This window comes from Xiphophorus couchianus, chromosome 8 (assembly GCF_001444195.1).
Source record: "Xiphophorus couchianus chromosome 8, X_couchianus-1.0, whole genome shotgun sequence".
NCBI lineage: Eukaryota > Metazoa > Chordata > Actinopteri > Cyprinodontiformes > Poeciliidae > Xiphophorus > Xiphophorus couchianus.
Window position 1 is genome coordinate 20,755,547 of NC_040235.1, and position 15,402 is coordinate 20,770,948.

Genomic DNA, 15,402 nt, shown 5'->3' on the forward strand with positions numbered 1-15,402 from the left:
CAGAAAATAATAAACCTCAGGTGTGGAAATCTTTGGATATACCAGATACATTCAATCCCTTTTGCCTTTGTTCATAAATGCCCATAAGCCACAGTTCAGACGTCTTTGTGTGCCATGTTATTATACCTTAATACCTCTTCCTACTATGAGCAGGTATGAATAGGGTTAAAAACCTTAGGAGATCAAGAGTCTGAAACTTTTAACAAAAATTGATCAAAGCCCATAAAGTCAAAACTGTTCAAAAAGTGAAGGGAATACAAGATTTCTCATTTGATCAAACAACAAATTAAAACAAAAGAGGAAACTAAATACAAAAGCTGTGGCAGAAGACAGTGAAAAGGTTAAGGAAACACTTTAGGTTTTATGAACAGAGGTCTCCATATTTACTTTCACCCCTAATAAAAATGCACTGAAAGCTTTAAGATATATTTTAATTATTGAAGAACCATAACCTCACATCGGAAACTGTCCTGAAGTTCTCAAACACTTTGAATCAACATTTCCAAGTACATCCACTGCCAATCCTCCAAACCTTTGTTTGGTGGGAAAATAAACTTGGTTCCTCGTCTAACACCGTTTTTTTTTTTAAACGTTCTAATTATTGTTCTCACTGTATATTTTATCCAAATTTAGCAAAGAAACCCACCTGCCTGACAGTATGTTTTCATGTTTTTTCCCCCCATTTTGACTTTTTTTTTTGTAGGAGACTATCGTGGTGCGGTAACAATTTTATTCACTTTTGGGCTTTTTAAACATCGTTTCCTTCACTGTATCTGGTTTGATTGGATAATTTACAAATATCAGTTTTAAATAAAAACCGGCACAACAAAAACAAGGAATAAACTAAATCAAACATCATTCTAATTTATGAAACTCTTACTTTAAATTTGTCTTTTAGTTACAGAAAGCATCAAACATTTAAACTTCCATGTAGCGGGCAGACCTGTGGTTTCTTTTTGATACACTCAAACTTTATAAACAGAAGCATTTCTGCATGTGTACAATTTTGTCATTATCCTTCAGACTTTATTATTATTAATATTATATCCCCAATGAGACTCAGTAGTTTCAAACAACAAAATTTCATTTTCCCTAAAATGCAGCCACACATCTCTGTAGTTATTTGTAGCCTTTTCACGCAAGACCAGAACATTTTAACCTCCGCACCACGATCCTGGCTAGCTTGGCTTTTCGCTCCAAGTCAGGTGGAGGTTTCATGTAAAAATATATATTATACAGTCAAATTTGTTTGTTACAACTGGTGGGATAACTACCACTGTAAATGGGTTTTTCTTTTTCCCCCTGAAGAACATAAACTCAGTTCTTACCGCTCTTTAACGGTCATATTGTCATTAGTGAATAATAAAAATGTCAAATCTTTTGCTGGTGAGCTTCTGCCCCGCACTGCATTGCTAATAAAAATGCCCAACTGCATGTCTCTACATTGCCTGAATAAGCTGAGCTCAATTATGTTTTTATTGTTTTACTGGAAGGCTTTGGGGAAAAAACTAAGTTTTTGTAAAGTAAATGTTTGCTAAAACAAAACAAAACAAAAAAGCTGAAAAAAACTAAAATCTAAAGGAAGAATTTAAAGCATAACCTCAAAAGCGTTGAGCCATGGTGATAAATTCCATCTTTTAGATTGGAGGTAAATAAATAAATAAATTTGTTGACAGTATTGGATCAGAACAAAAAAGAAATACACCAAACTAAGCAGTTAAATAAACAACTATGTAGTTTTGACAAAAGGTAGGTTGAACCTGGAGGTCCAAGTGTAAAAACTGCAAAACAAGACGAGGGGAGGGGGAGAATCAGATGCCTCACTCTGGAGCTCCATTTACTGTCCCTGCCGTCCGCTCTTCGTCTCCCTGCTTCTGGTGCTGTAGTCTGGCGTAAGTCACAGCGTCTCCCCTGAGAGGGCAGGGGGGAAAAGAAAAGAAGAAGAAAAAAATAGAGGAAACGGGATGCGAAGGAAGGGTGGTAATAAAAATAAGTGGAAATAAAGAAAAAACAAGTGTACGAGAATCAGAATTAGAAGGGATTAGTACAAAACTCACTCAGTTTAAACCTATTTGCATCACAAAAAGGGAAGGTCATTATTAGGGTGGCATCGTGTTAATTGATAAAAATGTTGTGAACTGCATTTAATGTGAGAGCCTGTTATAATGTGAGTCATTGGGGGGAAAAAAAAGACATGTTTAAATATAAAGGTGTAACGTGTTGCATGCTTTTAACCTATAGAAGCCATCTCACTTTTTGCCTAAAGACGCAAGTCCATAAAGAACTCCTGTGGCAAAGGCGATGGCATTTCCAAACAGTGTTGTAATGGAGAAGCTCAGGAACACGGGAAACAGAGCCATCCTGAAGAGAAGCGACCAAAAAGGACATTAAGCAAAAGACAAGAGTTTAGAACATGCAGAATTGTTGAAAAACAGCACTTTCGTGTACAAGTGTTTATGCTTAAAAAGTCCAGATTTCTCAGATGTCAGCCGCTTTGACAATGGATGCTTGTTCTTACCCACAGTAGAAGAGGGCTTTCTGCCAGGGCTTGAATTTGTCTGCGCGGGCTGCAATCGCATTTGCAAACTCTATGAACTGGCAGCAGAATGGGACCTCACAAAGGAACAGCACAAAGGCATTCAACCTTGAGATGAGAGGGCGGGGCCACAAGCACAGCAGAACAGGGAATTATTGGGAGCAGCACGCCAATCTCAGACACAGAAACACAAATCAACGAGAAGAGAAAATAACAAATAAGCTGTCAAAAAAAATGTCTTTAACATAATATTAACGATGAATATGCCTCGCAAAACAGAGGCCATGAACAAACTTACAAGTGGCTCTGTTAGGGTGTGTTTGTTGGAAGGCTTTTTTTGTGATTTCAAACAGACATACTTTCCTGTTTGGTCGTGGCCTTAATGCTTAATATTTGATGTACTATTCTAAATGTGAGCCCTGAAATTAGAGGTTTGACTCTCAATACACATGAGATCGTACATTAAATACATTCTATTCCATCTACGCTTCTCAATTTTTATGTTTTGACAATGAATCCCAGTTAGATTTAGGTCTGGACTTTGACCAGGCCACCCTAACACACAGAATATACTTTCATCTAAAGCAGTGGTTCTCGATCCTAGTCGTCAGGGCCCCTTCATGTCTCAGACCTGCATCTGTTCCTGCACACGTGGTTTAAATAATTACACTACCTCCTGCAGAAGCGTGTTAATCAGCTATTTTTTCGTAAATCAGGTGAGCCCTCAGGGAAACACCTAGACATGAAAAGCAGAGGATCAACCAGCACTGATAAAAGATTCCACTGACTCTCTGGCTGTAGGTTTATTGACGTCCTGCTGGAAGATGAACTTTCACCCCAGTCTGTAACAGTTTTGAATACCTGCCATGCTTGCTAGTAATGTGCAGAATGAGTAAATATGTGCATGAAACAGCTTTATTATAAAATTTTACCTGCCCTGTATTGGTTGGTTGGATTAATGTTTAGAAGAAAAAAAAACAAAGATTTTTATTTTGTGCTCAGCAAAAAAAACCAAAAAAAAATCACATTCAGGTGAAAATTTCCAAATACACCTTGAGAAACTTACACCATCCATACTCCAGCAGCGATGTTTAAAGGGTTCACAGTGACGCAGTTCCACACTCCCGAGACAGCGCAGGCTGCATGCAGAGGAGACAAAACAAGACGGCTGTTTTTTGTGGTAAAACAGATGGTGGGTCACGGGATCTGACACAAAACATTACGGCGCACCACAAGACATTGATCTGTGCAGTAAACTCCTCAGAGGAGAGGGGATCGCTAAATGGCCGATGAGGCTATGAAAAAAATCAACGTCAGCCACTTTTGTGTTTAATAAAAACATGACAAGTACTGCAAACAGCAGGATGTCTCTTGAAATCAGCACATTTACACTCCAAACACACCTGGAACACACCGACATACATCATATGGGAACATTTTATCACAAATTTCACTTCAAATAACTATAACAAATTAAAAAAATTATTACAACTGTTTCAGAGTCTAAATAGGTTTGTATTTTATGAGTAAGACTAACCACTTCATGACTAGAATGACAAATTTTTACTAAGCTTTTTAAGCTTTTCTTATTCTTAGCTTTAATAGCAGAAGAGCTTATTCTAAACAAAATCTGAAAAACACAGCATATATACCATCAGAAATGAATACGTGTTATAATATAAGCTGATTGAATGTTGAAAAAAAAAGCTCATATGTTCTAGGAAAGCTGTGAAAAAACTCACAGAAACATGATGAGAGTGGGAATTAGAGGGAGAGGGTGAGAACTGGCATAATCTCACATTGCAGAGGCGTGTGAGATACAGCAAATAAGAGCAGAAAAAGAAATAATGAGATTGTGTAATAAACTCCTCTGACATTCAATTACTGCACTGCAAAAATGATAGTAGAGAAACTTCTAAATAAGGATAAGGCTTGAGATCAATTACGATTCAACATTTAGAAGGAAAAAGTCACTGTAAACCAAGAAACATGTATAATCCTAAGTATTCTAGCATAGCCGCATGTCTCCGTCCGTTTTGGGTGGAAATCTGAAAGATGATTCATGGCTTAGCCTCGAACGCGACTTCCGTGATGACAGAAAAAAAGCGGTGCAAAACATTTCTCAAAAAATCAAATCATATCAATGGTCATTGAGGCTGTCATTGATATGGGTTTTTTTTTTTCAACTGGAATTAAACAATCCAAATGCATATAGTTGAATATAACAATATTGCAACATGGATACAAAATAACTGTATGAGACTGAATCTGAATTGAAGTATTTGAAAAATGTTAAGTGATTTGAACTGAATCTGGACCAAATTGGAATCTATATATATGGATCTGAAATGGACATGTTAGCCTTGAGATGACATTTGTTGTGAATTGGCAGAATATAAAGCAATTTGAACTGAATGTAATTGAAGATTTTCACACCCTATTAAAAACAAACATTATGTACATCTTAATATTAAAGACATTTTAATTTACTTGAAAAAGAAATGAGCCCACCTGCCACCTATCTTTTGTATTTTCACCATCCACTTTATTTGAACATATACTTTTATTTGCTTCAGCACCAAACCTCACACTGTCTCAAACACTGGAAAAAACAGACCATTGCTCCCTTACACTGTCCATTCCTCTTAATAATACAGAAGTCATTGAATATGCAGTGGTTAATGTGATACAGGGACTGTGACTCTGGTGTCACTGGGAAGGAGAGAGGGAGGAGACGGAGGGCTGCAGTGCTGCTGGAAAACTGCAAAGGCAGCTCCAAGTCTGTCTCATGCAGAGATGGATTGTGCGTTTCCTGAAGGGAATATTCAGCAAATTTGATTTTGTGTCACTCTTCTTCAAGAGTTTTAAGGCTGGGTGAAGGGGGAAAGCAAACAAAACAGGCGGCGCCCTACTGCAGTGAGGGGACAATGAACAAGCAGCAGGGACAAAAGATGAAAGCAGTATTTACACGCTCAAATGTCAGACTCAAAACGGATCCTGTCCCAACCCGGCCATGAGTAAATACACAAAGCAAATTAAATATATCAATCATAAAGACAAGAATAAATTACCCGGAAAACAAATATATATATATTGTAGTCTGGCAAATAATAAAACTATACGTAAAATGTATAAACTGGAAGACAGTAGAAGGACACTGACAGCTACTTACATATTCCTCCCAAAACCCCAGCGATTTTGCAGAGCCATCTGTACCACCAGGTCATGCCATCATCATCCGGAGCGGCTTTGCTGGGCGCTGCTGTCTCTTCGGAGCTCATTGTGGGGTTTTTTTTTCTGCTACGGTTTTCAAACACCCACAGGCAGATCTCACAGCCTGAAACAACCCAATAATATCCAAGTTAAGTTCGCTCCAGGCAACAAAACCAGCTGCCGACTAGCCTAATACGCCACTACGCTCCAGTTCGGTGAAACTAGATACAATTCCAACTTTCTAACCTTTATATATATTTATATATATATTCCTTTTGTGTGCTGGTGTCAGCTGACTGATGTTACCAGCTGCCTTCGCCCACGGTTCTCTGTCCCCGTCACTCCGAGCCAGCTAAGCCTGGGCTAGCTGATGATCACAAGCAGTAGCATCGCCACCAGCAGCCGCTAGGAGCGGATATCACCGACGCACATGTCTTGGAACTTCCAAGCCGCCTTATAAATGACTAAAATGTCGAATGCAAACACTTTATTACATCGGATAAGAGTCCATTTAACGCGTTTGGATTAAATAAAAGCAGCTTCGTCTTGTAGCTCACGGTGGGAGCTCTGCCAGCGTCAGCTGTGCGTGGTGGGAGGGGCTTAAAATGCGTCATCCTTTGTTTACAGTCGGCACATTTCCAAGAGTAGGCTTGAAACTGAAGAAACCCCAAAATGCAACATTCAAAAAATTTGAATAGTAAATAACACCATTAAAAAAATTTTTCAACGCAGAAATGTTAAAACATAAGGAGCTGCTCAAAGAGCGCTCCATACAAGGATCACCATGGAAAGTTCAGTGGAAGGAAAACATGAGACAGAAAAAAGGTACACAAGCAACGGGGATTGTAGAGAGCCATGTCATTTGCTGATGTTGGTTCACTGTGTTTCATCAAGTTCTACTGACACACTTTCTGAAGTCAAATTTGGATTTGTAAAATATCAAATATAGAAACGTGCATATTTAAAAAGGTTATTTTTAATGGCACTATTAGACTTTATTTTTTTAAAAATAACCTTGAAAAATATGTACATTTCTATATTTGACATTTTACAAATCCATTATGTTGTACTGGGGGGGAAAAGCAGTTCTTATGCAACATCCCTCTGTAGGCTTGGACTGTCTGAGATTTTAGAACAACTCTGACCACCATAAAGCCAGAAAGAGTGTCAGTACCACCCCAGATTTTTGCATGTCCACATGCCTGTATTGTTCTAAACAATCAAAAACATTAGTGATGCTTTAAATTTATTTATTTTTTAAAATCTTAGGCTACTGAAAAGAGCAGAGGTGTTGTAGTCATTCTGGGGAGAATCAAACATTTTATCAGCTCTATGATTTAAATCAGTTCAGAGTGAGACTTCTGGCACATGTCCAAGCTCAAGGTACTTATTGGTAATATTTCGCAACCTATCAAGTTTAATCCTCTGCATATGATTTTACACTCAGCATACAATGACACCAAAGAAATTCTTAATTTTTTAATTTTGTTCATTTCAAATCTATTTTATTATTAAATATTTGCTCACCTTTAATCAGTCGCTCATACATCTACACCAAATATACAAAACACAACGCTCCCAATGTTAGGATTCTTGGAAGCAGATATAACACAAATACGGTTATACTTTTTCTTCTTACAGAAGTTTCAGCAAGTGGAGACATGAAGCCAAATACCTGTCAGCAGAGCATACATTTCTTTCAGAGATGGATAATCAAAGGTAATAGGGATGCGCAATGTATCTACAGATTATTGATCTGACTCCAGGAATTATCATAGTTTTGATTTAAACACTGTCCTTTTCTTAGAGGTACACAGAGGCAATAAGACAATAAGATCTTATTGACAATAAGATCATGTCTGAGCTTGTTCTCAGGTCGGAGATGATCTTGATCCCAAGACCATGAGAACATGAAGAGATTTGTGTTTGTCAATTTTGAAAAAGCTCTTCAAAATAACACAATAATAGTAATACCAAAAAGTACTACTTCAGTTTTATTTTTAGAATTTAACACTTTCCTGTCTGCGTGAGGTAAACACCACTGGCTTTCATGATTGTGCTGGTAACAGAGCCCATATTAATAGGGTGCAATAACATCCCAGAAATTTCACATTATAGTTCATCACCAGTGAGAGAGATGGTTCTAGGTGTTCGTCTCTGGCTTCACTCTGACAACAGATTGGACTGTAGAGACCTCCGAGTCCTTCGGCTGGTCCTCCTCACCACCTCCATTACAACCGGTTTCCTCTTCCCCGTCGGGACACGGCAGAGCATGTCGTCGAGGGTCTCCTGGGTCACCTGACCGGCCTGTTGGAGCTGAGTCACCACCTGCTCCGCTTTCATCTTGAATGGTGTGCCTTCACTCCTCAAAACGAGCAAATCGATCTGAAAACCGGCCAACAGAAAAAAAAAAATCCACATGCCTTGTCACATTATAACCTATCATATCACAAATCTGACACCGATTGTAATCACTTACCACTTCCTTGGAAAACTCTGGCTTTTTCACAAAAAACGACCTACTGGGCGATATAGCTGCCGACAGCACAGAAACGGCCCCTAAAACGTCTCCTGACATGGTAAGTATCATAACCTATAACATAAAATCAAATATAAATGTGTATACTTCACCACAAACCGCCAATAAATATGTATACAGTGGAATGACAGGCTGCACACTTACGTTAAAGTTTTGGCACAATTTGCTGTCAGTGCTCATAATTTGTGAATACATAGAGTGTGCCTTTTCTAGGTCATTCTGACACAAAAACAGAAGAGAATAGAATGTTTTTCAAATAATTTGCACGTATTTCTGCAACATCATTAAGAGAGCACAGATCCAACTCACCCGTCGGAGTGCTAATGCTACAGCAAAGCAATATGCATGGCGAGGGATGAACTGGCCTCTGGTCTGTTCTTCTTCTATTAGTGACATACTGATTCTGTAGCATTCTGCTGTGTTCTGAGCAACAAATAGCAAATAACAAAAAGATCAAACTCTAACCAGAGACAAACTTGGGATGGTAAAGTGCTAAAGCATGGTTAAAAAAACACTCTTGTCTTGCAAAATCAATAATAATCCATTAAATTTTCCACATTTTGTGATCTTAAAAAGTAGCTTTGATTTATTTTAATTAAATTTAAGGTCATAGACAAACACAAAGTAATACATTATTGAAACATGTATTCAACTAATTATTAATTAATTAATCAATATTAACTAATTATTATTTGTTTCCTCATAAAAGCTGCTCTGTCTAAAATGAATTCTATTTACTATTAATGTAATTTTATTTTGGGCAACTGAGGCTAAGGGGGGGTCAATAAAAATGCATGCCGCACTTTTCAGATATTATATTGTCACTCCTCTTCACAATTGTAGATTATTAAATTTGTTCTTTTGCACTGCTCGATCCCATAAAATCCCAGTAAAGAGCACAAATTGTGGCGCTGATGAGACAAAATGTGAAAAAGTTTAAGGGGTGTGAATACTTTTGGTAGGTACTGTGATTTAATCATTACCAGTTTATAGCAGGTAGCCATCGCTAGTGTAAGTGTGTCTTTGTTGAATGGTACTCCTTGGCTCCTCATTGTTCTTAAAACATCCATAGCGCCTAGAACAAACGCTTTTTAGAATATTGCCTCCATGTAATGATACATGTAGGCTGACCTGTTCCTTACCTTCATATGAGCCTTTAACAAACAACATGTTGATGGCGATGTTAAAAGAGGTTGAATCAATGAAAAAGCCTTTCATATTCTGTACAGAGTAGGAAGAAAAACAAAAACATTAATTGTACAAGTTGTTTCTATTTTGTGTTGTAATTTAATATAATTATTTATCATTGTTTTGACTTGTTACCTTATCAGTTAAAGTTGCAGCAGCCATTCCCTCCATGCCAAGTTCATAGCAAAGCCTCATGAAAAGTGGGCCAAACTTGAAGTCTCCATACAAAAGGTTCCGGTTCTCCGCATGATACCTTTTCACATTTCACAAATTGGATTTTTAGTTTTATAGAAACAGTGAAGGCTTCAGTCTAACTTGTGTCTGGGACAGAGTAGCACTTACCTATAGATGGCTTTTTGGGCTACTAGCATATCATCTGGCGTTTGACACAGGTGGAGAAGCAGCTTTAGGTCATCTCGCAGAATCAGCTCATTTCTTTGCATCTTCTCTCTGAACAGCTCAATATAATTGCCTGTGTAGGTGTGTTGACAATTTTAATTTAAGCAAATTTCACATTAAAATTTCGGCATCAAACAGTTTCTCACCATCTGATCCCGTAACAAGGTGAGCCACAGCCAGCTTTTTTTGCTGGAAATCCTGCAGTTTGATAACATCTTCTGACAACAAATGCCTCTTAGCTGTGGATAGAAATGAAAACAGGTAAAACTAAGTGTGGGGCTTTTTTAATTAGCAGTATTTCCAGATTAAAAGAAGGTTGCAAAACCTGCCTGAATTTACAAGTGAAATCGACTGTTTTTCTGTTGGTAAAATTAGCAGAAAAATCAACAACTGCTATAAGTAATGCGGAATATTGTGTGCATTATTAGATGATATTGATTAGCAAATATTACCAAAGAAAAAGCAAACATATTGTATAAGACGGTTATCACTCACTTAGTGAACAAATGTAAAAAATCTGCTTAAATAAACAAGACAGGTTTACAGATGCGAAAAATTCCAGGTGAGGTTCCTCAAGGTTCAGTGCTGGTACTCATGTTGTTTCTTCTGTATACTTTCTAAACTATCATTTGTAGTGCTCAGATGAAACTGAATTATTATGCTTTCTCCACTTTTGCTATGGGGGCAGAGCTGAACAATATTAATAAGTTAACTTTAAATGTGTATTTGTGACAGAATGTTCAAAGGGCCTCCACAAAGGAGTGATGTTTGGCAACGCCATGCTGCTTAACATCTATGGAGAGGAGTACATCTATGGAACACTTTCAATAATTAAATTAACGAATGCAAAAGATTTCAATACACATTTTTTTCAAGCATCGAGGTTTAAACGACAAAACAGAAGATGATTACTTGTGGGTTAAAGTCCAACTATAGGAATGTTTTAAATTCCAGGCCACTTTGAATTGACAGCTAACACATTTTACAATCACTCCATTCGCCTCAGCCAGTGCAGAACTTTTACAAGCAACTCAGGCCTGTAAGACTTTTTTTAAATGCTAGTATTTCCGAGTTTACTATGAATGAACATTTGCTATGCTTTTTTTCATGGTCTACAATGGAGGCGCTTGATTTACCCTGTCCTGCAAGTTTCTACATTCATGTGTAGCATGAAACAGGACAGTCGCTGTCGGGTTTCCCTTTGTTTCTCTTACCTCCAATGCAGCCCTGAATCCAGCTTGGCCGTAAAACTCCACAGAACAGCCCTTTGCAGGGTTTAGAAAGTAACGACCGACAGCATTTAGCAGCCAGTGTCCCCAGCAGCGCCATGACACCAGCCGACCGAACCGTGGACATGAACACAGAAGGGGTTGTGTGTGGCGTCGTATTCGAGTTCCGATAATTAAGTTTACTTACGTTCTGAAAATTATTCATGAACTGCATAAAATAATTTAGAGATTACATTCATATTAATTATATTTTTGAACAAGCAGTACCACAGTTGTTTGTCAGTTTCTGTTTTGCAGATAGAGGTTGGTATCTTCCAACATGGCGCCACACTCTGTAATGTAAATATTCTTATTTCTCAAACTCCACCTGTAGATGGCGCAGTGATACCATTTCTGGTCATTTCCGAAAAACGTTACAATGTGCACACTAAACATCTGTATTAAATAATAAGAAGAATAACAACGTAAAGACCCAGATTTTTCCTTCTTAATTAAATTGTCCAGATCGACAAAAATGCCACTTAGCCATTTAAAATGATAGATTAGATGGTTTCATTGTATTTAGAGCTTTAGAAAAGAAGATGTAAAAAAAAAAAAAAAAATCAAAACAGCAAATGAATCAAACCTATACAAAAAGAGTATGAATACATTTTCCCCCTACATTTAAGGGAAATTTCAGAAAAATAAACATATTATATTCAAATGACTAAAGAAAAAAAAACTTGTTAATTTTTTATTTCTTGCACCATCTGTGTTATTCTGTTGTGGAATTTTAAAGCAATGAACAAAGAAAAACTACACTTTTTTATGATCTTTATGTTTAAAAACATTGATCTGTTATTTATCAATTCTAGTCACTTTCAAGAGCTACCCTAAAAAAGTAATGACATTACATACTATTGCAATTGAAAAGAAACTTCATGCCATGTATGTACATATCTATGAGTACTTTATAACTAATGATAATGCACAATAATTTATAATTCTTTTCATCCATGTTCAATATTTTATTTAATACTTTTTATAGTTTATCATTGTATTATAATAAGCTTATTTCTTTTATAGAAAGTAGACTTAATAATTTAAAAACTATGAAATAGGAAGGTTAACTGTAAATGTTGAGCTTTGAGATAAAATAGTGGAATACAATCCGATACAAATAATTGTGTCAATCTGGTGTAGATCTACTGATAATTCATTACAGGAGGCTGCAGAAAGCAACACTTCCTGCCTTTTTAGGTTTGTGCCCCCACTGACCTGACAGGATTACGTAACAGAAAAGGAGCGTCCTTAAAAGATTTCTGCTGTATTTTCCTTGTAACGGCTTGACGTCAACACACATTTAAAATGAAATCATGCCTTAAAACATGTTGCAGTCTTGTTGTTTATTAGTGCATATTTCCAGTATGTATGTCTCAAAACTAAAATGTATCGGGAATGTTCTCTGCAGGTATGCTGAAATCAAGCTATTTGAATAATATCTTGATTTTTTTTAATGCTTTCTATAAGTGCTGTACAGGCTTTGATGAAATTAAATCAGATTTGCCCCCATTTTGAAAAAGCATACTGGTAAGTTTTGAAGAATGAACTCTCTACATTGGATGCTTCACAATAAACTCCTATGACAAACAACAATGCAGAGCGAAAAACTGGGAGGTTCCCCACTGTTGCCCTAGCAACATGATCTCAGCCCATCCAGCTGAGATAGCTCAGCCAATAAGATACAGGTCCCTTGGATAATTTATGGCATCCTGGAAGGTGTATGAGCCTCTTTTTCTCCCAATTTATCCCTCTGCATAAATATGATTCCATACTAATTGCTGATCTATACCTAGAGGCAAACAATTCAAAAGAGAAATATTATCATTTATGTGGATATTGTAACACCTAGAGTCTGATTTGACCAGACAAGCAGCCAGGTTGAGCTGAGGGTCCGCAATTTTTAGATCTTTGATTTATCCTTACATGCACCTCCCTTTGGTTTTGGAAAGCGCCTTGGGTGTCCCGTCATCATTAATAAACGTCCCCACTGAAACAGTTTTGCAACAACCTGAAAACAGCTGGAGCTGACTATATCACTGTCCTTGAAAGAAAAAGACAAAGCCTCCGTCTGTAGAAAAACGGAAGATCTAGGTTTGTTGGCAGATGGTTTTGAGATTCACATTGATAATAAATGCCTGCTGGTGTATGCTTTATCTAGAGAAAGTCTGGGATGTTGTCTCATTCGTATAATTTTTTTAGAATTTTAAAGCACATGAAAGGAAATAGAAAACATGTTCACTTAATGTCTCTGCCAAAATAGCCAGAAGATTGTAATTTAGCTTTCTAAATTTGCTGTAATTCTTATAAAACAAAATAAATAGAATTACTGTGATTCTCATTACTATCTGCACAACTGTTATTTTTTATATCTAAATCAAAATGTATGTCAGCTTAAAGCACACAGGAGCTGTTCAATACATCTCGAATTTATTAAAGCTTTATTACTTCATTTTCTTCTGAGCTTTGGGGGTCTGGAACCTGTCTTAGCTGTCACCAGTGAAGAGGTGGGATACAACCTTCACAGATTGCCTGTCTATCACAGGACCAGAGCAGTCATGCACGCGATAAACAACCTGACTTTAAGGTCAAACTAAAGCTGCCAATTAACCTGACATGCACACTTGCAGCTGCATGATGAAGCTAAAGTAACAAGGAAATAGCCATGGGCTTGTAATGAGATTGTTATGGTCTGATAACCTTGATAAAAAAAATATGCCAGTTTCAAGATATGTAATGTAATGTAATAGACTCATTTTCAACAGTGGCATTTCGAATAGACAGTTCACATACAGCTTTTAAAAAAATATTTAAATGAATAAATAAATGCAGGGGAAGACTTGCACATAGAGGTTTTAAATATTTATATGTTCTACAGTGCAAGCAGAATTCAGAAGACACTTTTAGCTCATCTGCCAGCAGTAGTTAGCGGAGGAAATTTAGAAGGAATGGACATGTTGTCCTTTTTACCAGATATAAAATAAAACTTTATCTCTTGATGTTAACTGTAAACTATTTCAATATTAGAAACGTTAATGGATAGTTAGAGTTATCTATTCAAATCTGTATCCTAATTACTTCCCAGTCTTTTCAGTAAAATTAATAAACTCATATCCTTGCAGATTTTCTCAAATCAATTCCAATTTCTACTTTTTCTTTCTCATTTGTCTTCTAACTATTTGTATTTTGTTGTATACTTTAGGCACAGAGCCCTCTACATTTACTGGCACCATTAGTAAAAAAAAAAAAAAAAGTATATATGCATAAAAATGCTTACAAAAAATATATATTTTATTGTAATACCATAAAGATACACTGAAAATTTTAGGAAAATCAAATTTTTAGAGAACATTTAGGGGAAAAAACACCCAAAATTTAAGTTGCTTTCAGTTAAATCACCAGTCACACAATGATTCGGACTCCAAATAATCAGTATGTAAAAGATGACCAAAAGAATGTTCAAACATCATATTTCTTTTATACTGACCTGATTAACATTTGATAAAATAATCCATTGTTTAAATTTTTTTTGTGTGGTATGAGAATGACTTGACACAAAGTGACACTTGTCTTAGCTTAGGCCACTTTGGCTGGATGATAATGACGATAATCATCTCTATTCTGACCAGGAATGAAGTTCAATTAATGATAACATTACAATAACTGTATCCTGTAAAAGCAGTAATATCAACGCTAAAGAGTTCAAAGTATGGCCCATTTCACCAGTAAAATAAAACCTGTGACTCTGTTTCATGCTACATCTCACAGTGGGAGCATAGATTCATCTCTGTAGGACTGTCTGGCCTTCATAGCTCAATTTATCAGGAACAGTGGAAGAAAAACTCTTCCCCCGGGGCTACAGTGTCATGTACAGTCAGTCATTTTTGGCCTCATGTCATTAACCTGTCAACACTTTGGTTCTCTGACATTATACTATTACCAGCCATATAATTTAATTTAAATAGAATAGGAGGGAATGCTCTATAAATCACATTTTAATCACACACCTGCTATAAATACAGACAAATAGGAGACAGATTGATAAGGCAGACTGGCATGAGCACATTAGGATGCATGAAACTGGGGATTAACTCAGAATTTCATGTCAGATGAAAATTGCTTTAGTCAGTCCAATGTCTCGCAATATTCTTGAATAAGCATTCAGACATTTCCGTTTTTCCATGACACCTATACGCTGTTCTTGTCCCCATCAGCTGGACAAGACGCTGTCAGAAATGTGACATGAATAACAAGTACTG

The 15,402-nt window shown here is 36.7% G+C and overlaps 2 protein-coding genes across 6 annotated transcripts; both read right to left on the minus strand.

Moving 5' to 3' along the window:
• Positions 1-1,681: 1,681 nt before the first annotated feature.
• cacfd1 (calcium channel flower domain containing 1) lies at positions 1,682-6,354 on the minus strand. 4 transcript variants are annotated; one of them, XM_028024813.1, is made up of 6 exons: positions 6,056-6,353; positions 5,709-5,873; positions 3,603-3,675; positions 2,519-2,644; positions 2,254-2,361; positions 1,682-1,911 (listed from the first exon to the last, which is right to left on the minus strand). In XM_028024813.1, the coding sequence occupies exons 2-6, from the start codon at positions 5,815-5,817 to the stop codon at positions 1,821-1,823; spliced, it is 507 nt and encodes a 168-aa protein (XP_027880614.1). In that variant the 5' UTR covers positions 5,818-5,873; positions 6,056-6,353; the 3' UTR covers positions 1,682-1,820. The 4 variants fall into 4 exon arrangements, with proteins under 4 accessions (XP_027880614.1, XP_027880613.1, XP_027880611.1 ...); XM_028024812.1 differs by having other exon boundaries at positions 5,709-5,875; positions 6,008-6,353; XM_028024810.1 differs by having other exon boundaries at positions 5,996-6,353.
• Positions 6,355-7,214: 860 nt separating this feature from the next.
• ptcd2 (pentatricopeptide repeat domain 2) lies at positions 7,215-11,352 on the minus strand. 2 transcript variants are annotated; one of them, XM_028024796.1, is made up of 11 exons: positions 11,090-11,352; positions 10,022-10,114; positions 9,819-9,948; positions 9,612-9,729; positions 9,431-9,509; positions 9,272-9,363; positions 8,598-8,711; positions 8,433-8,507; positions 8,229-8,342; positions 7,876-8,134; positions 7,215-7,424 (listed from the first exon to the last, which is right to left on the minus strand). In XM_028024796.1, the coding sequence occupies exons 1-10, from the start codon at positions 11,316-11,318 to the stop codon at positions 7,913-7,915; spliced, it is 1,266 nt and encodes a 421-aa protein (XP_027880597.1). In that variant the 5' UTR covers positions 11,319-11,352; the 3' UTR covers positions 7,215-7,424; positions 7,876-7,912. The 2 variants fall into 2 exon arrangements, with proteins under 2 accessions (XP_027880597.1, XP_027880596.1); XM_028024795.1 differs by having other exon boundaries at positions 7,215-8,134; positions 11,090-11,351.
• Positions 11,353-15,402: the final 4,050 nt, after the last annotated feature.

Bases quoted from the DNA above. Each gene is read 5' to 3' on its own strand.
- ptcd2 (XM_028024796.1), bottom strand. From the start codon at position 11,318: ATGCAGTTCATGAATAATTTTCAGAACGTAAGTAAACTTAATTATCGG. The intron at 9,949-10,021 runs GTGAGAAACTGT...ACACCTACACAG, and splicing joins CCTTGTTACGGGATCAGATG to GCAATTATATTGAGCTGTTC. The intron at 8,712-9,271 runs GTAATGATTAAA...TTTGTTGCTCAG, and splicing joins TGGCTACCTGCTATAAACTG to AACACAGCAGAATGCTACAG.
- cacfd1 (XM_028024813.1), bottom strand. From the start codon at position 5,817: ATGAGCTCCGAAGAGACAGCAGCGCCCAGCAAAGCCGCTCCGGATGAT. The intron at 3,676-5,708 runs GTAAGTAGCTGT...CTCTGCATGCAG, and splicing joins TGGGGTTTTGGGAGGAATAT to CCTGCGCTGTCTCGGGAGTG. The intron at 2,362-2,518 runs GTAAGAACAAGC...GCTTCTCTTCAG, and splicing joins AAAGCCCTCTTCTACTGTGG to GATGGCTCTGTTTCCCGTGT.